At 39.7% G+C, this 27,808-nt stretch overlaps 3 protein-coding genes and 1 long non-coding RNA gene across 8 annotated transcripts in view; 2 read left to right on the top strand and 2 right to left on the bottom strand.

Moving 5' to 3' along the window:
• Positions 1-415: 415 nt before the first annotated feature.
• LOC136257383 (uncharacterized) lies at positions 416-15,785 on the top strand. Of its 5 annotated transcripts, XR_010701945.1 has the most exons (8): positions 418-516; positions 8,597-8,663; positions 8,734-8,968; positions 9,033-9,406; positions 9,550-9,597; positions 9,644-9,762; positions 9,807-13,046; positions 13,094-15,785. It is a non-coding gene; the product is annotated as an uncharacterized lncRNA (long non-coding RNA). The 5 variants fall into 5 exon arrangements; XR_010701946.1 differs by lacking the exons at positions 8,597-8,663; positions 8,734-8,968 and adding an exon at positions 1,397-1,440 and having other exon boundaries at positions 416-516; XR_010701944.1 differs by having other exon boundaries at positions 8,597-8,968.
• Positions 1,128-7,356, bottom strand: LOC136257378 (golgin subfamily A member 4-like). Its single transcript, XM_066050554.1, has 5 exons — positions 5,951-7,356; positions 1,967-2,164; positions 1,833-1,916; positions 1,547-1,675; positions 1,128-1,336 (listed from the first exon to the last, which is right to left on the bottom strand). Exons 1-5 carry the CDS (start codon positions 7,184-7,186, stop codon positions 1,223-1,225), a joined length of 1,761 nt encoding a protein of 586 aa, XP_065906626.1. The 5' UTR covers positions 7,187-7,356; the 3' UTR covers positions 1,128-1,222.
• LOC136257380 (cell division cycle 5-related protein-like) lies at positions 8,564-27,577 on the bottom strand. The gene is made up of 7 exons (XM_066050557.1): positions 27,243-27,577; positions 15,789-16,022; positions 15,650-15,734; positions 15,544-15,600; positions 15,148-15,378; positions 9,020-9,116; positions 8,564-8,966 (listed from the first exon to the last, which is right to left on the bottom strand). The coding sequence occupies exons 4-7, from the start codon at positions 15,547-15,549 to the stop codon at positions 8,812-8,814; spliced, it is 489 nt and encodes a 162-aa protein (XP_065906629.1). The 5' UTR covers positions 15,550-15,600; positions 15,650-15,734; positions 15,789-16,022; positions 27,243-27,577; the 3' UTR covers positions 8,564-8,811.
• LOC136257382 (centrosomal protein of 162 kDa-like) overlaps positions 27,575-27,808 on the top strand; it is an 80,185-nt gene continuing 79,951 nt past the window's right edge. The window contains exon 1 of the mRNA XM_066050566.1: positions 27,575-27,794. The gene's annotated coding sequence lies outside the window, so the exon portion shown is untranslated. The remainder of the gene's footprint in view (positions 27,795-27,808) is intronic.

Below are 27,808 nucleotides of genomic sequence, written 5' to 3'. Positions count from 1 at the left end.
GTAGGTGTTTAAGAGCTTTTATGGATTCAACAGAGCACAAGTGTAGAGTCGAACTGCTGAATAGTCGAGTCGAGTCTCGAGTTTTGCCCAGTCTGTAGTTGTGTCTCCGATTAACAGCGAACCACAAGGCGAATCCAGAGCCTATCCCAGGTACAGCGAAGTCTACAATGAGTAGCTAATGAAGTTTAGGTGCCGAGTTAGGTGCGAGTTGAACGCGAAGTTGAGCAGCATTGTCTGAGCTCGCCGGCATTCGAGGAGAGTGTCCGAGGCACTGATCGTCTATCCAAGAGAGTAGCTCGAGGTAGCTGTTACCTTTCCACGCATTGCTGTAGGGTTAGCGTGTCATTAATTTTGTTTCAGTACAGGATTTTAATTTTGTTAATTGGATTTCAGTAATTTAAATATTTCTTGGAATCCGGAATCTTGCTTGAAATTTCGTGGGATTCGGAATCTCGTACAGGATTTTAAGGTCGTGGCGGACCCCTCGATTGTGTCAGTATGCGCAGTTCTTTAAATGTAAGTAACTACACCTGTATAATGTTCTGTAGTTGTCGTTGTATGCGTAAGCATGTTTAAAGTCCTGTGAGTCAGTAGTCGTCACTGAAAATCCGCTGTTGAACAACTGCGCACGCACATACTTGTATAGCGCATGACGCTTTGCATTGCAAGAACTTGGAAAACCGCAGTACCGGGGTTTCAAGTCCGTTGTCCTATGTATTTTGGCGCATGCGCTTAGCAGTGCGAAAGAAATGGCAGATTCAAGCGAGATCAGGTAACTGTGTGTACCCTATTATGATGGATGATTGTAAATGTGGTAAAACTATTACTCACTGTGTTGTTGTGACTCCTTTATCACCAGTGAATGGCCCTTTGGTTAGTAGGTTTTTAGCGCATGCGCAATATTATAATAGGACAACGGACTTGAAAACCCCGGTACAACTCATTATTAGCTACTTCTCTACAAACCGTACCACAAGTGAAGTGACAGTTACCTGTAGATTGGTGAGTATCGTTATAATAGGGTACTCATCTTGCATCTGGCAGGTATGCTATTTGCATACATATGTGGGTGGGCGGTAAAACCTAGGGCAGTGGTTTCACCATTTTTGAACTACGGAGGCCCTTTGAACTATTAAACATATACACAAGATACAATGTGAAACAGGTGTGTCATCATAGCAAAGATGAAATGTCGTATGAATGTTACAAACACTGAGTTACACTAAGCTATATGTCCCTGTATAAACAAGTGTTGTTTGTCCATACTGAGATTAGCATATTTCATTTGTAATTGGTTCTGTTGATCCATCTGTCTTTGAACCTCTTCTTTCAATTGCTGTAACAAGAAAATGTGTGTATATACTGTATGTAAGATCATTGAAACTTGTCCAATAAGGTCACAACAAAGGGATGGAATTTTGAAGCTAGTGGCAGTACTAGGTGAGTTGCTCTACACACAAAAAAATATTTTCTGGTTGGCTGGTTATACAGGTGACCTTATTACACAGTGAGCAGGTCTCACTACATATCATACACAACTTATTACCTGTATTCTTCGTGGGATAGCTTGTAGTTCTTGACTTCTCAGACCTTCAAAAGTGTTCAGTTCCACAAAACACTGCTCCACTTGTTCATGTACATCTGATATCTGTTTGTTAAGGCTGGCAGCACGAGACTAGAAACACCCAATATGTAAAACAGTGTGTATACCTGAACATGTGTGATGTGTGTATGCATGGCATTGCAAGCGTGTACTGTACGTAGTGTCTCTGTCCGCACTTTGTGCATTCATATGTGCACTGTGTGTGAATGAATATGTTGTACATACATACCTGGTAACCACCTGTAAGTGTTTTGAGCTTCTTCTCCAACTTTGCTGCCTTCTTAGCTTCCTTAGTCATCAGTGACCTGTTATCCTAAACACATACACATCAACTGTCACCATTAATCTAGCCCTTTTACTTACTTGTAGTTTCTTCTCCAAGGACTCTAGCCGATCTTTATTACTGGCCATGGAGGCTCTTGTGTACTTGTTAACACCAGGGATGAACAGTACTTGCTTGTAGCACTCCTCCCATACAGTGCTGTATGTGTCCAGTGAGATCTCACCATGGTTCATGCCATGTTTTACAACCTCTATCTCTGCCTCTACTAACTGGTGTGCCTGTAGTTAGGAATATAGTAACACTTCACTTAATAGTCAACACATTAAATAAGGACACCTCATTATAGTGGCCATGCTATGGGTCTCTTAAGTACCCTTATTAATGAGGAGGTCTCACTGTACAATAATACATTACACAAAAGCAGTCAAGGAATTTTACAGTTATGTTTTTTTTACACATCATATATAGGGTGTTACAGGACGGATTAGACAGAGCACGATGACGACCAAACGACTTAATAACTCTTATTATTTGGACTCTCCACGCATGCGCATTGTACAGACATATATTAATTCTAATATAACACTCCCCCCCTACAAAAAGGATGATGCCTGTGACTTACAAGAACAAAAGTGAAATGACCAATAAAACCTAATAAATACAACATGGGAGTGAATGCACAGGAGTCCAGTTCAACTAAACAGTGGCTCTTGACAGAGCATCAGCGATTACATTATCACGCCCTTTTATATGGCAGATCTTTAAATTGTATTCTTGAAACGCAAGACTCCACCGGAGTAGTCTCTGGTTCTTGTTTTTCATTTTCTCAATGAACACAAGAGGATTGTGGTCAGTATAAACTTCAACTGGAGCTATGGTGGTGCCCAAATACACATCGAAATGTTGTAACGCTAATAAAAGAGCCAATGTCTCTTTCTCTGTGGTCGAATAATTAACTTGGTGTTTGTTAAACTTGTACGAAAAGTAACATACTGGGTGATCAATGCTACAACGTCCTTCTTGTAATAAAACTGCACCAATGCCAATGTCACTGGCGTAAACTTGAAGTTTAAAAGGCTTCTTAAAATCAGGGGCCTTTAACACAGGTGCAGACAACAACAAAGATTTAATCTTCTCAAAAGCATGCTGACATTCTGTACTCCATACAAACTTCTTCTGTTTCTGCAGTAAAGTGGTAAGTGGTTCAGCAATGGTGGAGAAGTTATAGCAGAACTTGCGGTAGTATCCCGCCATTCCTAAGAACCGCATTATTTCACGCTTGTCTACTGGGGGTAGGAAATTTCAAAATGGCCTCTACTTTCGATACTACCGGAGCAACTTCTCCCTGGCCAACGATGTGCCCCAAAAACTTAACTCGTGCTCTACAGAACTCACTCTTGGACAGATTGACTGTAAGGTGAGCACCCCGCAACCTGCTAAAGAACTTCTGCAATAACTGTATATGATCTTCCCAGCTGTCACTATATATCACCAGGTCATCTATATAAGCATCACAGCCCTCCAGCCCACGAATTACACTATTCACCATTCGCTGGAAGGTGGCTGGTGCATTTTTCATGCCAAAGGGCATGACACAGTATTGGAATAAACCGTCCGGGGTTGCAAACGCTGACAACTCTTGAGCTCGCCTGGTTAATGGCACTTGCCAGTACCCCTTCAGTAAATCAAATGTGCTAACATATTTAGCATGACCAATTCTGTTAATACAGTCATCCACCCTGGGAATTGGGTAGGAATCCGTCTTAGAAACTCCATTCAACTTACGAAAGTCAGTGCAAAATCTATATGTGCCATCCGACTTTGGCACGAGAACGCAAGGAGAGCTCCACTGACTTTGGCTAGGCTCAATAATTCCATTTCGTAGCATATACTCTATTTCATTCCTCATTAATTTTAACTTCACTGGGTTAACCCTGTAAGGGTGCTGCTTAATAGGGGATGTTTCTCCCACATCAACATCATGTACTGTAACTGTGGTCTTCCCTGGTACATCAGGAAACAAATCAGTAAACTCACATAACAGCTTCGTTAACACCTCCTTTTCCTGTAGTGGCAAGTGGCTCAGCTTCTGCTCTAAATTCAACAGCACATCCGAATTTTTCAACCTTAGGCTCCTTCCTATCTCCTCATCCTCCAGTGTCCTATCATTCAGCTCCTTCCTACCAACACTAACACAATTCGAAACAACAGACACTGGATCGTTGTTACCTTCTCTACCATGGTATGGCTTGAACATGTTCACATGACATAGTCTCTTCTCCTTCCGCCGGCCAGGAGTCTGAATTAAATAGTCAACATCGTTCACCTTCTGTTCTACGGTGTACGGACCACAATAACGTGCCTGTAATGGCTGACCATGTATAGGTAGGAGGACTAGTACTTGATCTCCTGGTTGAAAGGTGCGGGATCTGGCTTTTTTGTCATACCACTGTTTCATTCGACTCTGTGAGGATCTCAAGTTTTTCTGTGCTAACTTATTAGCCACCTTAAGTCTCTCGCGCACATCAGTAATGTGCGTGATAACACTGTGTGACGAATCATTGTCACTGTTTAGCCAAGATTCCTTAAGCACCTCGAGGGAGATGACCAAAAACTAATTCAAATGGGGAAAACCCTAAGGATTCCTGTGCTGACTCTCTGGCTGCAAACAACAGCAAAGGGATACCCTCATCCCAGTCATGCTTCTGTGTCATACAATAGGCTCTCATCATTGACTTCAAGGTTTGGTGAAACCTTTCCAGTGCCCCCTGGCTTTGTGGGTGATATGCTGTGGATTTGACTTGGTGAATACCCAGTTGGACCATAACACTCTGGAACAACCCAGACATAAAGTTAGACCCTTGGTCTGACTGCACCACTTTCGGAAGCCCTACAAATGTAAAGAATTTTATTAAAGCCTTTACAATCTTATCTGCTTTAATATTACGCAACGGAATGGCTTCCGGGAACCGAGTTGAAGCACACATAATGGTAAGGAGGTATTGATTTCCTGCACGAGTCTTGGGCAACGGCCCCACACAATCCACAATAATACGACTAAAGGGTTCCTCCATAGCCAGTATAGGAATAAGGGGAGACACTGGTGGGTGCTGATTGGGTTTCCCTGTGAGCTGACAGACATGACATGTTTTACAAAACTTCTTAACGTCACCATGCAACCCAGGCCAATAGAAGTGACCTAACACTTTACGATACGTTTTCGCAATACCAAGGTGACCTGCTAAAGGTGTATCGTGAGCCAAAACTAAAATGTCTTTCCTATAGGGTGGTGGGACCACAACCTGGTAAACCACACTCCATTCGTTAGATGCCGGAACATTCGGCGGTCGCCACTTCCTCATCACAACATTACCACTATTCAAAAAATAACACACTGGAACTTTTTCCGCTTCTCTCTCACTTAATGCCCCCTTCTTAATGTTCATAATCTCAAAGTCTCTCTCTTGCTCTGCAACTAACCTCGAGGGAGACAACCCTAGTGGGTGATTACCACCTGGTTGACTGTTCATTTCTGGCACACCGTGTGAGGAAGGGGTTCCAGAATTAATAACCACTGACTCTTCTCTACAGCCATTGGAAAATTCCTCTGGTGTGTTGTTCTCATCCGCAGCCTTCTCAGCCGCTTTTGCCATTGCTCGGGTTACAGCACATGAAGGAAAGAAGCAACTGAATTGCTCTTCTTCTGTAATTGAACAAGGAACCTCCGACACTCGTGGTTCACCTGTGACCTTGTCCCCGGCCAAATCATTGCCTAGTATCATTGACACTCCTTTTACAGGTAGGGAGGGACGTAAACCTACAGCAACAACACCTGAAACTATGTCAGACTGTATGCTAACCACATGTAAGGGTACACTGATAACTCCCATCTCTACTCCTTGCAATAGCACACTAACTCCAGCTGAGGTCTGGTCAGAAAATGGTAACACACTGTCCAACAATAGTGACTGTGTGGCTCCAGTGTCCCTTAACACATTAATTGGAACTTTCTCGGTACCTCCCTCCAAACACACAAACCCTCTCGACACAAACGGTAACAATACCTCATCTGCTGTACCTCCTACAGACTCTGATGTTCCTTGGTTCCTGGTTTCATTAACTGAATCAGTTACATCCACCATCTTCGGTATAATTAGTGAATCAGATTCTACTCTGTGATTCTTCCTCTCCAAGGCTCTACATTCCGACATCACATGACCCTTTTTCTTACAGTAGTAGCAGGTTGGGCCCGTTGTGAACCGTTGACTACGTCGCACTGGAGGATCACTCGCACGGCCAGAAGCTTGAGAACCACCACCACCAGACAGAGGGTTACTAGAGTATCCTCTGTTACCAGCATGGGGTGGTAAGTCTCGAGACTGGTGTCTGAACACAGGCTTATGGGTCAAGGTATAATCATCAGCCAGTACCGCGGCTTGGTGAAGGTTTTCACCTTTCTGTTCATCTATATAAGTTTTCAGTTCTGTAGGCAGGTAATTCTTGAATTCCTCAACCAGTACCAGCTGGCGTAACTGAACATAGTTCTTATGAACATTCTTAGATAGACACCATCGGTCGAACAACATTTCTTTTTCCCTTCCAAACTCTACGTAGGTTTGTTTATCTGTTTTCTTAGAGTCTCTAAATCGTTGCCGATAGGCTTCCGGGACCAGCTCGTAGGCTTTCAAAATACTTGTCTTCACAGTTTCATATTCAGAGCTCTCCTCTATTGACAAAGCTGAATAAACAGCTCGGGCCTTTCCCACGAGGCCACTTTGTAGGAGCAGCGTCCATGAATCTTTCGGCCACTTTAAACTCTGTGCCACCTTCTCAAAATGTAGAAAAAACTTATCTACCTCCATTTCAGAAAAGCTAGGGACAAATTTCATATGTCTGCTTACATCAAAAATATCTCTGCCGCCTGTTTCCCTTGAACTAGTTGGGGGTGACACTGCCGCCGATTTCGACACTTCTAGCTCCTTCAGTCTCAATTGGACTTCCAACTCTTTCTCCCTCAGTTGTAACTCTTTTACTTTCAGCTCCGCTTCTCTTTCCTTAGCTCTCGCTTCTAATTCCAACCGACGAATTGCTATGGCGGACGGCTCTTCTATCTTGTCATCCGAAATAAGTTCTTCTTCGTGTAAATACTTTACAATAATCTGCCGAATCTCACCCTTCTTCGCGCCATTCGCAACAGTGAGTTTGTAGTGTTCCGCCAATTGCGTCAGCTCTGCTCGTTTCAACTTCGACAACACAGTAAGTGATGGCTCCTTAACGAATGATTCAATGTCCAGAGACATCCCAGTACAATCACAATGTTTGTAGAAAATTGGTCCCAATTAGTGCTCACTACCAAATAAATGCAGCACCTTTCCTCAACGAGTCCTGCCACGAAAACAACAAGGAAACAACAAGGTCGCTTATTAACAAATGATCGTCACCTTATCAGGTACCATTAACCCGGTACCAAGGATTAAGGCTTAGCGGTTTTCGAACCACAGGAAGAGATACAGCACCAAACACTCGAAGACCACAGGAACAGTCGATTAACAAGTATCTCTCCTTTTCCGCTCCCGGACAAGCCCCCAAATCTGTTACAGGACGGATTAGACAGAGCACGATGACGACCAAACGACTTAATAACTCTTATTATTTGGACTCTCCACGCATGCGCATTGTACAGACATATATTAATTCTAATATAACAAGGGTTACTCTATATAGACAATGTATGTTTGTTTACACAATAACATTTACACTAACCTAGTTCTAGTCATACAGTAGTGTTTTACCATTTGCTATATCCTTCAGTGATATCAGGCTTCTCCTCTAGTACCTGTTGGCCTTCTCTATAGCAGCCTTGTGTTTGGTAGTACTACCAGCTTGTGGGGTAGAGAAGTTGGCCAGGTCATAATGTAACATGTGCAGCATCTCCTTTTTGATCAGCTCATCTGCCTACAAGTACACAATATTATGTACACTGGCACCTCATCTGTTATAGACATGTTACTAGTACATACGTATATATGTGTTACAGATTTAATTGTATATTATACTATTTAGTATTTCAACAATTACAAGTACAAAACCAACAAATCACAAGGTTTACTGTGGTTCAGTGGATATTTACATAGTAGTTCTGTACTTTGTTGTGTGGGAAACAGCATTTTGTGAATAAATGTAAGTACTCTAACAAAACAAAGTACACAACTTTCAAGTGTACATAAAGTGCTATCTAAATATTCACTGAGTCCCAATAAAACCAACCGTTTGCTGGTTTTGTACAAACATTATTGAGAATCACATGCAAATATGTAAGAGACACACAACAAATGTTCATGTCCTAAAATGTTTAGTGTTGTGCGATATGGTATATTGCCTATCACGATTATTGCTCTCTTCTTTTATCACCATACGATAAATTATCACGATATACAAATTGCATGAAGTCATGGCAATAAATTGCTAGTATTTGAGTATAAAGCATGTAAAATAGTCCCTAACATGCACTTTCCTCTGCAAGTAAGTCTGTTATAAAGAAATTAATACTGTCTTGAACATCATTTTCTGATGAAATTACCACACCATCATATATCACGATATAACGTGATTATGATATAAAAATTAATATATCACAATAATCGATTTAATCGATATATTGCACATCACTAAAAATGCTAGGGTCATGTTAAAGTGTCCTGATTAGACAGGTGTCAGATTTCCAAAGTCTAAAAGTGTATACACAGGACTCTGGACAAGTGTCGGGCACTAATACAAGTGAGACCATTGACAATGTGTCCTCAACATCAAGGTGTCCACACTTCACATGAAATTCTTTCCTGCATAGTGAAACTGCTTTACCCAGGACTGAAATTTCTGCCCTTATAATATAAGCAGGTTGTGAATGACACACAAGATGGCTGGTTTAGACAGATGACCATAATACACAGTGGCCTGGTCTCACACTACAAACACATACCTCATACAGTGACTTCATCTTCTGATCAGGATGAACAGCTCCTCGTAATATGGTGGTGTTGATCTGTACTGCTTGAGACCACAGTAAAAAGTCTTGCTTCTCTGTAAGGCAATAGACAACAGTATTACATATTACTACAGACACTAATGTTTACCTTTCTCTTGTAGTCTTCTGGTGTTCTCCTCATCCAGTTCAGCAGCATCTGGAGTGATCATATCATCTTGATCAGGGTGTTCTTCTGTTGGTAGCTCCTGTGATGTAGACAAGCAGTGTATTGGGGACGTGTGTGTGTGTGTGTGTGTGTGTGTGTGTGTGTGTGTGTGTGTGTGTGTGTGTGTGTGTGTGTGTAGTGTTTCACTGATAATCTATGAGTAGTAGGATGTGATATGGAGTGACATGCTCACGTACTGTACATTGCAGAGACTCCAAGCAATAATATCCATGAGGCAGTAAAGGTGAGATGTAGTAGCTACTCCACTAACTTTTGATTTAAAGAAATATGGAAAGGAATGCTTGATGGAGGTTGCGTTATGCTAGCTGGGTGAGTTCATTAGTTAAAACTCTACCAGTTTTCTGTTCATGAAGGGAAGAGGTTTGTCACAATGGGAAAGTTTGTGAATGTCACCTCGATTTTGTTATATGTAGCATTTCACAGGTGCAACATTCAATTTTCTGTTCCCCTAGATTGCAATAAAGGAAAGTGTTAGCTACACATTGTACCTGTATAGCTGGGTAAGTAATAATGTATCTATTGTGTTAACACTGAAAATCTGTTTAGTTTAGGAGAAGTTTGTTCACATGTCACTGCTACAATATCATGCTTACTTAATGCCACTGAAGTGAGGAGACAAAATGGAACAAATTCCTTTACATCCAATTTATCACTCTGCTAAACAGGTACATAATAAACCAGTGGCTGATAACATATACAATTTGAACAGGTCAAGCTGCCAGCATTTTTGACAAACATTAGTTTCTATGGACAAGGTAGCCAAAAAAAATCTCTACAGAATACTACAAAGGATCCAGTAAACAACAGAACTACATGTGTACACAATGAGACCACAAGTGAGAACAGTGATGGAGCTACCAGTCAGACTGAGAACAATGAAACTGTCTTGTGGTGTTTATGAGCTCCTGTTATCACATATGACAATGAAACTACCATCCAGGTCAATGATACTAACAGTGAGGCCATTAAAACTACCAACCAGACTAGTATGACTCATGAGACAACTGAAACTACCAGTGAGACATGGAATAACATGACCACTAGCCACACCACCATCACTGTCCATGAAGCTGCAACTGGAGAACGAGAAGCCAAGTGTTTTGGGATGTCCAGAATGTGAAGTTAAAGTGTACTGAAATTTTGAATAAAATGAACAAGGCTGGATTTTGTCATGGTGACTTCTGATCAAACATCATTATGATGATCATGCCATTCTAATCATTGATTTTGACTGGGCAAGTAAATCCAGTATTGCAAAATATCAAGATGCTACACAGGGCCAGCAGAAGTGATCCAGTTTGTCCGGATCAATTTGGTGGGTTCAAACTTTAAAAATTTCATCAAACTAAATGTTTAAAAATTTGTTTGACTTGAGATGTGGTGCTGTCAAAGTTACATTGTTAGTTGTCTTTACCTGATGTTCCTGTAGAGCCAGTCATCCTCTTTCAACTTTTATCTTCCCCAAGTGGGAGTTTGGAAAGAAGAACATAGTATGGAGGTCTTGTAGGGTGGAATAGTTTTCATCGTTGCCATGGTTGCACTATCGTTGAAGTGACAATTTGGTTGTGTCAAGTTTGTACTAATGCAATGAAATCTAAAGGGATGGAGAAGGTAAAAGTAAGTCTTCATTTTGTTTACTGGATTCAAGAACAGGAAAGATGCTACAGTTGTATTTAAAGAGCACCAATCCTCAGCAATTCACAAGACAGCATTTGAGTTAGTCGTCGACATGCCAGCTACATATGGAGATGTTGGTGAAATGTTATCCATGAACTATTTTCAAGAGAAAAGAGACAGCAAGTAATGCTTTGTTAAATATTTTATCTAATGTAGTCTTTGTAGCTAGACAAGGATTTTCATTCAGGGGCAACAGTGCTGATGAAGTCAATTTTGTCCAGCTTTTAAAATTATGTGGGCTGGATGATTCTAGAATTGATGTTTAAAGAAAATCAACAAATAGACTTCACACAATATTCAAGATGAATTAATCAAGGCAATGGCTTTAACACTGTTGTGAAAGATTACTGTTAGCCTTGGTAAAGCATTTTGAAGTTTTTTTTTGTATAATGTGTGATGAGTGTACTGATGCAGCCAACAGGGAGCAATTGGTGGTGTGCATTAGGTGGGTGAACTGTGCCCTGGAAGATTATGAAAAAAATGATTGGATTTTACCAGGAGTTTTACAAGTTCTACAACATAGAAGCCACAATTGGTGACACTGTCAAGGAATGTACATGAAGGATTGCTTAGATCTCATCTTCAAAATAAAAATTAGTGGAGTTCTTCCCAAAGAGAGACATACACTTTGAAAACCTTAAGTGTGAGCTAGCTCCAGACAGCTCAGGCTTTCGTGTGTTTGTCCCACAAGGTGGACAGTAAAGGCCATGTCCTTCAAGTCAGCTATTTACAATTACAATGTGCTACACAACCTATGGGAAGAATCCATAGATCTAGACCAAGCTTCAGATCTAGCAATAAAGGCTCGTATCATTGGCATTGAAGCTCGGTTTAAAACTTTCAGAGCCAGTGCTACCAAGGAAGTGAAAAGTGCCTAATAGATATGTGACTGAAACTGCTCGCCCTGAATTTTTTGATGCCATTCTATAGGCAGCAGTGTATACCTCAAAACTTTGGAGTTGGTGATCACTGGCATTACTGAAAGGTTTGACTAGCCTGGATATAAAATGCACAAGAATGTGGAAAATTTGTTGATTAAAGTTGTGAAATAGGAAAGTTATGAAGAATGCCTGACTGTCATCACGGAGCTTTATACCAATGATTTTGATGTTACCCAGTTAAAGCTACAGCTTGATGTCTTTGCAACTTACCAGTTAGTTTGTGTAATACTGTCACTGTCATGGATGTTAGAAAATATGTCCAGGCCATGTTATCTCCAGAAGAGCTCTTGATCTCACAAGTTCTCACATTGTTCTACTTCATCTTAGTAATACCTGCAACTAATGTGCCAGTGAAGGTCTTTCAGTGCAGTCAAGACATACTTGCGTAGCACAATGTCCCAGGAAAGACGAAACTTTACTTCACTGCCACAAGGATCTCACAGGCTCTTTGGACTTAGTAGCTGTGGCAGGGCTCAACCCAGAATATTAACCTAGAGGGGGCGAAGTAAGTCGCTCGGATTCTAGGGGGGCCTGGGGGAATGCTCCCCCAGGAAAATTTTGAAAATTTAGGTGAAAATATACTCAATTTTGGTGAAATTTTGCTGTGATGACGTTGAATATTGACCATTGGATTATACAATTTTGGGATCAATTAAACCTTTCCATTTCTCAAGGCTTTAGGTATAAACCTAGGGGGGGCAATAGCTAACCCAGGGGGGGCCTGTGCCTCCTGTGGCAAGTAAGTTTGTTGAATTGTCAAGTAACAGGTCAAGTCTTTTTGGAAGGTTTACAAAGGAAGATTTTATACCAGTTGGATTTACAGAAGAAGTAAGGGAGGGAGCTTCAGCAACATGTGTGGTACAAATTTCATGCTGTGGACTAAACAGACCACTATCATAGAGGATTTACATAACTGTTGCCTTCATTGTTAACATATTTTTAATGAATGCCTGATGCCTTCCAGAGATCATCGGCAAGTGGTATGTACCACTCACTACCAAGTGCTGCTGTACATCACCACACAGTCTACCATCTGATTTTTATTAAAGTTACAATTTGGTGGCAAAATGAAAGAACATCTAAACAATACAATAGACTTTATGAAAAGTATTACATGCTGTCTGGAGATGACAAAGAATTTGCTAAATGCTTTTTTGTGAACTTGAAATTCATCTTTGATGTGATCAAGGGTAAACCTGTTGAGATACGGAACACTACAAGAATAATTTGACTACTATTTAAGTATGCTGCAAGTATGATGTTTGATTAAGTGAATACCCAACCATATTTGGTGGTGGAAATGTCTTGTTCTCCTCTACAGTAGTGAAGAGGTAAGGAATGATTACTTTCATGTCATTATTGAGTGTAGAGCTAACAGGGACCAAGGTCCGAAGAGATTGACTGCCATGTTGATCGAAGGTTCTCGGAGAGGATGGAACTGTCTAGCTTATGAACAAAACAATTTTCCCATTGGACTACTTGTTGTGTTGAAGAGTGATATACCTAGATGAATAAAAAATTGAAAATTTTAAGAGGGAGAATAGGGATAATTGAAAAAAGCTATGAAACAAGAAGGGATCACTGGGGTGGAATAATTTACATTACTAGTGCCTTTAATAGCTGTCAAATTCAGTGCAAGGATTGTTGTTATACGCTTGACTGCATTATTAGAGTATTTATGTGACTGCTCTATTAGAGTATTAATCCACCCACGTACAATAATCATGGAGTAAAAATAACCACTTTACAACAAAGTTTTCAGCAATAAGGACAGATTCTATTAGAAAGCTAACTCTGAATGCGATCTTGTATGGCTCCTTGTGCGTAATGGCATTTCAGCAAGAAGAAATGGCCCAGTTTGGACTGTTTCCCATAAAGACACTTTAAGCGATTGTCATAGATTGCTCCTTATAGTAGCAACTGGTCCTAATAAAATTGAGTCTCATGTGGCACAGCCCCCTTTTCTTTCTCAATGGGTGGGGCCAGGGAAATGTGTACCAAGTCTACCTAATGATGAAACAGCAGACTGCCTTCTCCTCCTCAGACACAGTCTTGCTCTCATGCTGCCTCTCCACGGACATGGCCTCCAATACTGGCTGCCTTAGGGACATGGCACTGTAATGACAGCATGGTAGTGCTGCCACGATATAGAAAAACTCTATATCATATATCACCATGCAAGGTTTATGTCACGATATGAACATATATCACGATATAGAACTAACTGTAACGTTTGCAAGACAAACATAATATTTTAAGTTAAAATTTAAGGTAGATGTATACCACAAGTAAAAGCTATTCATGTTTACCAGGTTTTACTACTGCTACACAGTTGAGACAAGTGGCTGGCACTTCATACAAACCTGAAAACCACACAGTTTATTTTAGAGTTGACTTGGCACATAACTTAATCAAATGCCATATGTCTGACCTCCCCCACATCATTATAATATATCATGAATACTATTTGACAGCACCTGCCTCTTCAAATAAACTGGAAGATGAAGGAATGGGCACCACCAGACTACATGAATACATTGAAATAACTGATTGGCTATATCACCACCTTGTTATATCAATACTATCGATATATCGTGGCAGCACTACAGCATGGTCAGCTTAGCTTGAGCTCGTCCAACACTGACCTCCCTCTATTCCTAAGTTAATTCCTGTAGACATCCCAAAATGGTAGCACACAATTCTATGGTCATGGGCTGTTGCACATTTGCAGTGAGTAGGTAATCTGCCAATCAGGTTGTCTGCTTTTCAGAAACTGACATATGCTAGCCATTAGGATATCCTATACAGTGGTGGATCTAGAAATTTTCAGAGGGGGTTTCAGGTTGAGGAAGTTTCAATAACTGTCAGGAGCAGGGAATTGCAGCTTTAAGTCGAAGACCAAAGAAAGGGGAAAAAAAACTACCTGCTGTTGAACGACGTATTGCTGATTTTTCAAAGGCAAAAGTATGAAGTTTGGCCAGTAGAAAAAGTTCTAATATAACACAATGTGTATAACTCTTGGTGATGTTATCACCCACACAAATCGTAAATAAATTAGGGATGTGTGCTATTCTCAGAGGGGGTTTCAGCTGAAACCATTGCAACCCCCCTGTATCTGCCACTGCTATAATGCTTTAGTGGTCAGCTTATTCACTACTGCTATGGACCTTTCTACAACGTCCCAAGCATAAATTTCCATGATAGTTGGGAACTAAAATATCACCTCAAAAAAAGATAACATGGCATCACCAGATCCAAAACAGTTTACTGATTTTTTTTGCTTGTTCTTATTCACCATGTTTAGTCCTGAGGTCATGTTGGATCATGTGAACTAGCAAGAGGTCACTAGAACCATGTGTAATATATAACACTGATACTGTATGTATTAACACACTAAAATTGACAGTACACAAAAGAGCAGTAGTTACTTACATCTGGTATAACAATTTCATAATCATTTCTTGGTGTTGGTAGACTACTTAGTCCTGCCTTGAGCTGTGCCCTCATCTCATCTCTCTGTAGTGCTACAGTACCAGTAGATCTCACACTGCTCGCACCATCGAACTCTCCATCATCCATGTTGATCCCTAGACTATCTCTTATTACTGGATGGTCTGGTGACACCACCACCTCTAGGGGTAGCTGATCCTCCATCTCTACCATCTGTATTTGACAAGAGGAGAACACGATAACTGTATCTTATGAGACAGTGACATATAGCTATAGTGCTATATTGTCCCTGATATTAAAACATGATACTAGACAACAAGTATGAGGAAAAATCATCAAGAAGGCAAACAATAGCATAGCACCATTCAAGAGAGTCACCTTCATTCAACTCTAATAAAGTAGTTAAGCTTGCCTCGTGATCAAAAATTTTTCTGGCTGAAGGCAGTAATTCACTATGTGTTACAAAATCAAATGTTATGGTTACCTTCAGCCTGAGGTGTCCTATAGGAAGTTCCAAAGATCTCCGTGGGTGTTACAACATTTTGTAGTACAAGTAAATCTTGCGCCTCCTACAAAACGCACAAATTGAGTTCCTATTTAAAATATGGTTCAACAATGCATACCTGTAATATAACATCTAGAGTGGCTGGTGTTCTGGGGGTCCTGGCTAGAGTGATTTGTGGAGTGACTGAGTAGCTAGCTAGTAGATCTTGTGTAGCCATCTCATTGTTTCCCATGTCTTCAGCTAGTAGTCACTAGTCATGCCCAACTTGACCACCTCTTCTAGCTCTGAATCCGATATCTGTGTTGCTGGGAGAACTAGCTTGCTACACTTCTTAGCATCCAGGTTATGTGTCCTACAAATGCAAAGACAATGTATGGATAGAACTATTCAACAAAATTTTCCACATAAGGATGCATAACAGGCCTGTACACAGGAATTTCAAAAGGGGGGTTCTAAATTGAAGCGGTAGTCGATCCCAGATGCTAAGAAAGGTTTAATATTCAATGTAATGAGAATAGCCTCAAATTACTTAAATGCAGAAATGCATTTACTGATTAAATAAACTTCTCACACATCATTGTGTTGACACAAATTCCTCTCAACATGGGCCCATCACACACTAATGCATCATTTCTAAGACTGCTCAGGGTCATTTATTTGAGCTATAAGCAAAACCTTACATTTCACTATTGTCCAAACATGGATGATAACCATAATAAGGTTAATATAAAAACAACTGACAGACTCACACACTTGACACTTTAGAAGTAGAAGTCATATCATTGAATGCAACAAGCCAGGCTCACTTGTGTTACAGTTAACGGTCTATCAGTTGCAGTGTCCATCCAGTCTGGTGTTCATCATTGCTATTCCGGGCTCTTATTAGAAAATATTTTAAAAATTACAATTGGAATTAATCAAAATATAATATATATATATATACCACTTTCACACCTCACTTCAAAGGGAACAGAAGGTGTCTGAGTGGTATAGTAGCACTGCTATAATTGCTCACGAATCCATTAACAAGAAATGGAGTATATACAAGTTATATATATATATATATATATATATATCCAGTGGCGTAGCCAGACCCAGGCAAGCCAGGGCATTGCCCTGGCATCAGACTACTTTGCCCCACCATCAGCCACTCAGAGCAATTATAGACATGGGCTGGATTAAAGTTAGCTTTTGTACGTACAGTACTTCCACAATACTAACTGTGTTATTTTCGCCAATGTTTTCTTTCCAACTATATAGTCGATGGACAGAGATGGGGTTATCCAAGGGATTTTCCCTACGAGTAAGTCGATTGTGTACAAATAATAGGAGGCAATAAATAGAAGCAAGATCACATGATTACAAAAAGACCGCGCAGCATTGGTGACAGGGAGTGAAGGACAAGAAGTGGTATTAACTCTTCCAGTATAGTGGGATGGACAGTTATCATTTGGATTAACATGTGTAACTATCAGTGTGGTGAAAACTCGGATCAGAGGCGCATTAGCACCCACCTAGCTGTGTAGATACTACTTAGTGATAGTGTATGGAGTACTTATTCAGTTAGCAATTGTTTCCTTTTTTGTTTCTAGGCGGAAAAGTCTGTGGCACTGGTAGGGCATTGTCATCATGTGATACAACACTAAAAGCGCCTCGTGCTTTAATTTAGGATACTTTCTAGTCTAGTGTTATGACACGTACAGAGAGGTGTTAGGAATAAGACCAATAGCTAGCTAGCATTCACTTAGAGTAAGGTTACAGTACATTAGTCATCTTGCATACAATACTGTAGGTATATGTAGTGATGGATACACATTTTAAAAATGCTGTGGTGTCCATATGAAGATGGGCACGTGTATGTGTGTTGCATGGTTGAATGGTTTGCCCGACCAATGCCCTGGCATGGCAAAAAGTCTGGTTACGCTCTGTATGTATCCCTCCTAGGAGTGATATAACTTGTATACACTACCTCCTATTCTCATTAATGCATTCCAAAATCATTCGATTTCTTTGATGAAACTGATCTCTGCTTTAATATAGCAAAACTTCACAGGATTGATAGTGGGTTTTAATTTTGTGAAGTGAGCCAAAGCATAGATCATGGATTTGGGAAGGTCAAGAAGATAATTTGTTGTTTTACTGAATGAAGAAGGTCACAGGTTAGTTTATATTGATCATGTTGCATTTAATAGTCACATGGTGATGTCCAGACACTGAGCATAACACTTAATCGATTTGGCCATTAGTGTTAATAGTATTCACTACTTTGGTTAGTAAAAGTAAGTACTTTAGTGCAGTTGAATCATCTTTATATCTGTTTTGACACCTGGTGTGATGTCGCAGCATACCCCCTAGATAGGAAACTGCATCGCACGCACGCTAGCATAGCTCTGTACAATAACAGTAGTTACAGGCTGGTTTCGTGCCCAAGAAAATATAATTCTGTTGGAAGACAGTGAACGACTTGTGATAATTGTTTGGCCACTTTTGGTCACTTATGAAACTTTGAAATGAAGGTGTAGTGAATTTGAAAGCACATTCTCGGCAAGCTGTAATGGTATATCGAGCAATTGTTTGGACTTGTGGAAAGGGCAGTTGGAACACTATAGCTTGAACTTGGTTTGGTGCCATTTCATGAAAATTACAGTGGAGTGGGTAAGTGTCACCATCAATTTTGGAAGCACATTCTCTCGGTCATTAGTGAGAGTGAAGCCTTGAAATTTATACGGTGAAGTCCTAAAGGGTTGCTGTTAGTGATGTGCGATATATAGAAAAAATATCTATTTCATGATAATTTTGTCGATATCGTTATCGTATCGATTTTCGATACTGCTTTAGCAGATTTCGATATTTATCGAAAAGGTAATATTTTGCAATAATTATCGAAATATCGATAAATCTACAGCATTTAGTGTGTGATTGCGCAATCACGCTAGAAATGAAGGTTGGTTCTGTACTATCTAGCCACTTTAAAAAGTTGTCTACCAGTTTCCTAGGCTTATTATTAGTTTTATGCAATAGTTTGTGTGTAAATTGTATTTCAAGTATATTTATAAATATCGGCCGCCCACGCAATTATACCACCCACGCAATTAAAAATTATCAAAAATCGTATCGAAATTTCAATATTTACCCCAATATCGTATCGATAACATATCGAAATAAAAATCCTGATATCGCACACCACTAGTTGCTGTGTTGACTGGTATTGGTATGAATAACATTGTAGGTACTGCTTAATTTTTGTAGTAATACTCATGACCACCTATGAATACTGCTAATTGCTATGATTTCATCATGAATAACTGTTGCTATTGCTATTATAACTCATTTGCTACTCACAGATGCTTCATGCCTGGAAAATGCTGGGGCCAAGGAAGAAGGAGCAGCAAAATATTGGCTTCAGGAGGAAGCATCACTTCAAATCATCTGCTATAAGTAGAGCTTGTAGTATGGAAGATCCTGTGACTTGATGTTACTGTGAGAGACCCTGTATGATGTTGCTGTGAGAGAGGATGGAGCTGATGCAACTAGTAGTTTGGAGGAAATTGATGAAATGGTTGGTCAATGGTTAATTTGTTATTTAGAATGTCTCTATGTAGGAGTCACTGCATATTTTACACAAACATCTGACAAGGAGTAAGCTGGTACATGGATGGTGTTAATTACACATCTAAGGAAATTCAAATAACTAGACAACACTCAAGAATCCCTCCTTTAGCCATTGTGAGAACACTTTTGATTAAAGAAGATTTAAGATGGCAGGTGTATGTAGGGGAGCACCTAGTACCAGCAGAGAATGGAGTTTTGATGTCCTTTCCAGAAAGACTTAACACAATGTCTATTTCAACAGCAATTTCTACTTTACAAAATGCAAACATCTGCACAGGAAATTATGATCAGCACTTTATTGATCTAGCTCTTAAAAAGAAGGGAAAATTTCCATCTGCTATAGGAGAACTTGTGGCAGTATTAGAGACAACAGCTTATTCTGTCGTGAATGGGAAGGAGATATTCATAACAGTGCGGCATCTTCAGTGTGAATTACTGTTGATGGATGAATTATTCATCTGCTCATTTTGTGAAGAGTATCGTAGCACACTAAGAGCACTAGTGTCTAAATTACATCATTCATCGTATACCAGTGTGTATGTAAATAAAAGTGTAAAACATTTCATTCAAATGCACAGAAAAAGGCATTGTATCTAAAGAATCGACAGTTAAAACAATTGAGAGTAAGGCTTAACAAGGTGGCAGGTAAAGATAAAATTACACTAATTAGATTCACACCCCGTATATATAGGAGTAATTTTGCATACCCCTACGCAAAATATCTCCTATATGTAGAGGAGTGCTTGTACTGAAATAGTGTACCCCTACGCCAAGTCTATATTATAGGAGAAATATTATATAGGGTATGCAAAATGTCTCCTATATAAATATAATATAGGAGAAATTTTGCATTGGGTACACAAAATCTATTCAAAGTGTCCTCATCATGCAACTGCATTGTAGGGACCATAAAGGTGTGGGCGTGTCCCATGAAAAAACATAACCTAAAAACCAGCATCCCTCTGATGATGAGGCAGTATTGATTGCACGTGCACTCGTATGGCTTCTCGTTGTATAGTGCTACAAATAGGATTTCTATTTGTTTGTATACTAAGCAAGGAGGCTTTTACATGTAAATTAATACCTCATTGCACCATAATAGTATTTTTGCCATATTAACTATCGGTAGTAAATATCAGTTTGTAGAGCATTGGTGCCGATTATCGATATGGTAGAAATTGCCATATCGGCAACCGATCCGATCAGCGAGCCGATTATCGGTGCATCTCTAAGCATAACGGATACTTGGCTTTTCAAACAATATTTGATATAGCTGGGGCGCACAGCACCATTTCTTTCTTTTGGTGTGGTATGTGTGGGTTGATCAGTCATAATAATTTTTACTTACAAAAAAGTTAACAAAAAAGTACACAAATTTTTTTTTGGAATTTTCAACTAGAGTAGGGACCATAGCACATCAATAAAAAGTACTGAAACAAGCTTGGTGATGTAACCGTGTTTACCGTATTAGACAGACAGACAGGCAGACAGAGAGACACACACAGACAGAGACACACAGAGAGAGACAGACAGACAGAGACAGACAGACAGAGTGACACACACAGACAGAGAGACAGAGTGAGAGAGAGACACACACACACAGATACACAGACAGACAGAGACAGAGAGAATGGCAACAGTAGATCATTTTATACAGGCCTATACAGTGTTAGACAGTCTCCCTCCACTATTATTAACTCTTGGTGTAACAATTACCTATAAGAAGATGCAAGAGCAAGGTGATGATGCTACTACAGTAGCCACCACATTGTGGCATGGAAATGATCCTGCCAGCAAAGTGTGGAAGCAGAGTTTGATGTGGCAGCATATTTTAGAATCCTTTGAAGCAGGCCAGATGACTCCGTTGCCTTTGGACATCCAAAGGGTAAAGAATTTGAAGGAATTAGGACATAAAAGCAAGATATAAAGCACATTTACATATCACATCCACTGCGAATTATTAATAATAATAATTATATAACCAAGTACTAAGAATAATACGAAACGCGGTTAAAATTACGTCATAAATAAATAAATAAATAATTAATAATTAATGTTTGAGAAAACTACAAGGCCTAGAGACATGAACTAACCGGGGATAGATTCGCCTGTGAATGAAGGCACAAACGTATAATCGTCGCTCCTGTTTGTGCTGATGACTTGACCATACGTGTAATTCTATATAACGCCCAGTACCACACCCTTGCTTAATTACTTACATATTGCACGCCACTTGTGTAAACAAGAAGATTACAAGTAAGTTTTTATGTTTGTAACATCTCAAGTCTCCATGCCAGCTGCCAGTGGATTCACTGATTCATGTAAATAAACAATACAAGAAAACATTAAACTGACATATGCCACGCTCTTTACAATAAGCTTACAGTTACATATAAAATACAAGTAAACAATTTTGTCTTGTGCAGCTGGCATGGCGAACTTTCTTTGTGTTGGTGTCAGGCAATTCAATACGTGCTTAATCTTTTTTGCCTTCACCTGGCGTAGCTACTAGGCTCTAGTGGCTTGGCTGTCTTCCTTTATCTGGTTCATCTGGCTTGCATACGCCTACAGCATTGTGTAGCTATCTCCTGAAAGTTGTGTATGCATAACTATGGTGTGTCACCCATCACTGTGCCATTGCTACATCACTGATGAACCTTACTTAGCTCTAGTTGATGTTGATATGCATTGCTGTATATTGGCTAATAATTTTTATCTGCATGGTGATGTTGCCTATAATGTATTGCTGCATACAATACTGCAATAATGTATAGTTCTTTCCTGTATGTTTTGTATACATATACTTTGTACACATCACTGTGCCATTTATACCACACCAATGATGTACTGGCACTTAGCTACTGGTGGCCTTTAGTTACGATGCCACTATAGTGTTATATCTGTCACTACTGTGACATATTGAGTTGATTTGGGGATAATGCATTCACCACCTAATAGCCTCACCGGGGGGCTGTCACGTTGGTGGTTATATGTGACGCGGTCCTAGTAATAATAATAATAATAATAATAATAATAATAATGTACAAGTGCTTCAGTAAAACTGATGATGTCCATAGATTGTATGTCCCAAGAAAATTAGGAGGCCGTGGGCTTTTAGCTGTGGAAGAAGTGATGTACCGGGAGAAGTTAAATCTGAGTAAATATTTGGCATCTAACCCTGAACCCTGGCTTCAAAAAGTTTAAATTAGCAGTGAGTTTGAGCTTAATGAAACCCCAGATGATTACAAGCACCGTTGTGTTCAGGAAAACCTTGAAATGTGGAAAGACAAACCATTATATGGACAATTCCTTCGTGAAACATTGGACTCTGTTGATATGAATTTTCAATGGAAATGGCTTTCTGCCAGCAATCTTAAAAAGGAAACTGAAGGATTTATATTTGCTTGTCAAGATCAAGCGGTTCCTACTAATTTAATTAAAGTTAGAATTTTTCAGCAGCCTGGGTCTGTTAATTGTCGTCTTTGTGGTTCACAGCAAGAAACTGTCGATCATTTGCTCACAAGTTGCAGTGTCATTGCCCAGTCTTTCTACAAGAAATGGCATGATGCTGTTGCTAAGTTGGTTCATTGGGAGTTGGCAAAAAAAGGTGGCTTTGAAATCAATGACAAGTGGTGGGAACACTGCCCATTGCCCGTTCTTCACAATAATTCAATGAAACTCTTGTGGGACTTTACAGTTCAGACAGATAAACATCTGACACACAACCGGCCTGACATAATATGCCTTGATTTCACAATGAACTGCTGTTTTTTGATTGATGTTGCTATGCCAGGAGATAGTAGAATTTCTCAAAAGATTTCTGAAAAACGGCAACGCTATAGTGACCTGAAGATTGAAATTCAGAAAATGTGGTCTGTAAGAGCATCTGTGGCTCCTGTTATCATTGGTTCCCTTGGCTCTGTTCCTGAAGGTTTAAAAGATCAACTACAAACATTACAGATTTATCATGCTAACCTCATCCCGAAGATGCAGAAGAGTGTCTTACTGAGTTCCTGTCATATTTTACGTCGGTTTGTGACAGAACATTAAAATCCTAACCTTTTGGCTAAAGTGTGGGATATAACTTATTTTTTACATCTAGTTGTAATTCCAGCATTGCTGTGTGTATATTTAATAATAATAATAAGAATGCAGACAACGATACAAATCCAGGGGTGTTATGAAGAATGTGCTTCATGCCAAATGTGTGGGAATCCCTACACTATTAAAATTTGGTTTAACTGGAAAAGTAATAGGGTGTTGTGACTACACTTTAAGAAAGCAAAACAGGGTTACGGTCACACTCATGGGTGCTGCCTATTGTATAACACCCCAAAATTTTGTGTTGCAACATCCCTTCACCATGTGTCAGGGAGCTATGATTGCACCTCTTTAGTAACACCCCAAAATGATGCATTGCAACACCCCTTTAGTTCTGCAGCACCTTATGTCAGGGAGCTATGATCACATCTATTCTGTTAACTTAATGATGCATTGTAACACCACTTTTTGCTCTGTGTCAAGGGGTTGTGACCACACTTTTAGGATTAGTTACTGCAAGAACACTTGTTGCAATCAACATTACCAAATTAAAAGATCACAGCAGCAAAAGGTGGTACAGCACCTCAGACTGATTCGACACTTTATGGTTATCAACACCTCTATAAGCTGACAACACTCCGCACTTAATTCTGTAGTCCGTTAATGTCTATGGCGGCAAAACCTACAGCAGTATATTCTTATGTTAGAATCCTAACAGGATCCAGTATTGCTGTTACACTGTCAGTTATCAATATATTATGCCTCAGGTAGATGGACAACAAATCCCACAAATTGAGGCAGTATTGGTTAGGCAAAACTAAGCCCAAACAAGCCTTCAGATCAACTCAAACACTTTCAACAAGTTGCTACGGAATTTAAGCTGTGTAATGGGTTGAACATAGCTGACAACAGATACTTCACTTTTCAGACATTAATTAACGTAGCTAGGGTGCGCAGCACCATTTCAGATGCGGTATGCGTGGGTTCACCAGTCATAATAATTATTACAAAAAAAACTTAACAAGCAAGTACACAAAAAAATTGGAATTTTCAACTAGAGTAGGGACCATAGCAAATCGAGAAAGAGTACTGAAACAAGCTGGAGTAGTGCACGATATTAAGTCACAGTAAAACATTAAGAAATATTATATCCCTACTGTGCATTTCTGTTATGGTATCTTGGATATAACACTTCTTATTGTTTTATTGTGATTTAATATTGTGCACTACTCCAGCTTGTTTCAATACTTTTATCAATGGTCCTTACTCTAGTTGAAAATTCAAAAAAAAAAAAAATTGTGTACTTATTCATCAAAGATTCCATTAAACGTTATCCCATCTCTGTACATTGAAGTATACGGATATTGTACACGACCGTTCATTTAAAGCCACTATAGTGGCATTCAGGGTTAAAGGTTAATAGTCTTTAGCACTTTTCGTCATACAATAAGCATTGCATTAGCATCACAGTTTTATATCAGCATTCTGTTTGTTTCTAATAACTTTCTATCTAATTGTATCGCCAATAGCAGGGTACAAGGGATAGATAAATTCATGATGCATACACTATAGCTGTTGCGATTGGCGAAAAGGCACGTTTCAGGCCAAAGCAAAATTGAATAGTGAGCCTGTAGCATAATAGTACCATTGGTCAACTTATGGCTGAAAGCATTAGTAAGTTAGCAGAAAAATTAGTTGAATAGAAACAAAAAAAACTTCATACAGAAGTATCAGGAGTCAATTTGAAGACATACTATAGGCTTGATTACTATTAACCAAAACTGCCAAGGCGCCATGAAGGTATTGTGAGGATGGTTTTGGGATGAGATTTGCCAGAAAAACCCCAAATCTTCATGATCCCTAATATACAGTTACTACGATATGGGAGACAAGAGACATTTTGTGTAAGGTGTGCAAAATTTATCCTGGAGACATTTTGTGTACCCTGCGCAATGTTTCTCCTATATTATATGGGAGACATTTTGCATACCCTACGTAAAATTTCTCCTATAATATTTGGGAGACATTTTGCGTAGGGTGCGCAAAATTTCTCCTATAATATATGGGAGACATTTTGTGTACTCTATGCAAAATTTCTCCTATAGTATAGAGGGGTGCTGCTTGGCGTAGGGGTACACTATTTCAGTACAAGCACTCCTCTAAATATAGGAGATATTTTGCATAGGGGTATGCAAAATTACTCCTATATATATGGGGGTGCGAATCTAATTAGCGTAAACTTGTACATTACCCAAGGTGGCAAGCCAAAGTGCCTGTGTTCCAGTTGATGATGCAGTGCTGACATTGAGAAAGTTATAAAACAGCAACTAACAATCAAAAATGATGATTTTAAGCATATCTTCTGAGGGGACATGAAATGAAGGTGTGTTATATCATGACACTATATATGCTACACAAAAATATCATAGACTATCATTCAGATGTAAATCATACAGTACAATAGTACTGTAATGTAGGGACGATGAAGGTGTGGGCGTGGTCCACAAAGAGAAATCTACCGAAAATCATCTTCAGAAATCCTTCACGGCCATTTCACAGTATTGGTCAGGTATAAACAAGCCCAAATATGTCTTCAGAACGACCCAAAATGTTTCCGATGAGGTGCTACGAAATTTAAAAAAAAAATTATTTTAGCGAATTTTCTACTGCCACACTGCCTGCCTCACTGCCTGCCTCACTGATGCGTTCAGTCAAGCGTAGCGGAAAACTGGCTACAGCTACAGCCTTGCTTCTTTGGCGGAAACGCTTCGAATTTTGTGGAGAAAAACCTTTCACAATATTAAATACCTACGATGTGTATGCTACTGTCTTACTGTTTGATCTTTGATTTTTCTTTATCGTGGCCATCTCTCATGGGTACGGCTTCTATCAAAGCACGCACACCACAGCACCCCAACATATTGGATTAAACATGTGGCATAATTGTAGCAAGCACATGATTTTAATGTTGGGATACACTTCGGGATATGCTGCTGCCTGTTCAACATCGCCACTACACGCGTAAGGATTAGAGTGTTTGCTTTGGCTCAAAGGTGGTTTCTTTTCCGAGTTTAAAAACCGGTTGTATATGGCGCCTCTCTATAGACTCTATGGGTAGCTTTCCCAGAGCACTTTTCAGGCGTACTACAACTGAAAAATACTGTAGTAGGCCTCATAGGCTCGCGTACCTCGTCGTCTAGAAAGTGGGCATGACCCGTACTTATGCGAACTAAAAATAAGAGCAGCCCTGAGGCTTTATTGAGAGAATTAGTGGAAAATAATACTGTAGACACACTATAAAACAGTTGAAAAGATACTTCTGTGGGTAATGTGTTGTTTAAAGCGGTTTGTTAAAAATCCGCATCCTTAGGAACGTTTAGCTGTGTATTTCGAGAATTGCAGAGGGGGGTGAATTATTAAATACAGTTATTCAATAAAATTTCCAAAAAAGTACACAAACAAGTGCAAGGAAAAATTTGGAATTTTCCATATGAGTAGGGACTGCAGCAATAAAAAGCACTGAAACAAGCCGCTGAGACAAAACACAACTGAATGATTGCATTTTAATCCCTACTTTAGCCTACTATGATGTATGGTTAAAGTAGGGATTAAAATGCAATCATTCAGTTGTGTTTTGCCTCAGCGGCTACTCGTACGGAAAATTCTTAATTTTTTCTTGCACTTGTACAGTTGTATAGACTACTAGAAAAGTTTTGGGCCACCCTAAAACAGCTCATTAAGCATGTGGGTTGAAACAAATTGTACGGCTGAACTTGATCAGTTCAGTAACAGGTCTTTGCTATTCATTACCATTAATCAACGATCCACAAAAGGTGGTAGACAAGCTGACAAAATTCTATTGGAGATTCACCAAACCAGTTTGACAATGCATGTACACATGGAGCTAGGTATGACTCACCATAGATAGTATATACCCCACGGACTCACTAAGGTTCTTGTACCAAAATATTGAGTGGTCGTCCCCGATATGGTTGCTGGCCTCCTGACCTGGAGTTGCGATGAGGAGGATGAGTAGAATTAACTAATTTGCTCTAGCACTTGATCACGTGCCAGTGGCGATGATAGTGGCTGGGGTAAGACAGATGATGACCTCTTGGACGGGCAGCCATCACCAACATGTAACAAACTTGGCGATTTCAGTATTTATAATCGGTAGCACCTCAATGCTCAACACGCGGTAAAATATCAGCGGCCAAGCCAGTGGCGTGCTCTCTCGCGCATGCGCTTACCATCTAGGGCATACTTCTATTTATGGCGCACAGTGCAGCAATCCGGTTTTTCATTCACAGAGTGAGTGTTGCCAGTGCAGTGTAGGAACGGCAGATGGTCGTGGAGCAACTTCTCCGCTAAAATTTGAACCTCGCAACAATACGACCTCAGATCACTGATAAAAAGTTGACAAAGGAGAGAACTGCAGATGCTGCTAGAATACAACTTTTGTGAAAAGAAGGTATATGTGTGTGA

The sequence above is a fragment of the Dysidea avara genome, chromosome 6 (assembly GCF_963678975.1).
Source record: "Dysidea avara chromosome 6, odDysAvar1.4, whole genome shotgun sequence".
Lineage (NCBI taxonomy): Eukaryota > Metazoa > Porifera > Demospongiae > Dictyoceratida > Dysideidae > Dysidea > Dysidea avara.
This window is presented reverse-complemented; position numbering and strand designations above follow the sequence as displayed.

Excerpts from the sequence above, each read along its gene's own strand:
- LOC136257378 (XM_066050554.1), bottom strand. The coding sequence starts at position 7,186 with ATGTCTCTGGACATTGAATCATTCGTTAAGGAGCCATCACTTACTGTG. Across the intron at positions 1,917-1,966 it reads CCTTGGAGAAGAAACTACAA|GATAACAGGTCACTGATGAC; the intron begins GTAAGTAAAAGG and ends GTATGTGTTTAG. Across the intron at positions 1,676-1,832 it reads CACTTACAGGTGGTTACCAG|TCTCGTGCTGCCAGCCTTAA; the intron begins GTATGTATGTAC and ends GGGTGTTTCTAG.
- LOC136257380 (XM_066050557.1), bottom strand. Across the intron at positions 9,117-15,147 it reads ATGAAATTGTTATACCAGAT|GAGCTACCAACAGAAGAACA; the intron begins GTAAGTAACTAC and ends TCTACATCACAG. Across the intron at positions 8,967-9,019 it reads CAGAAGACTACAAGAGAAAG|AGAAGCAAGACTTTTTACTG; the intron begins GTAAACATTAGT and ends ATTGCCTTACAG.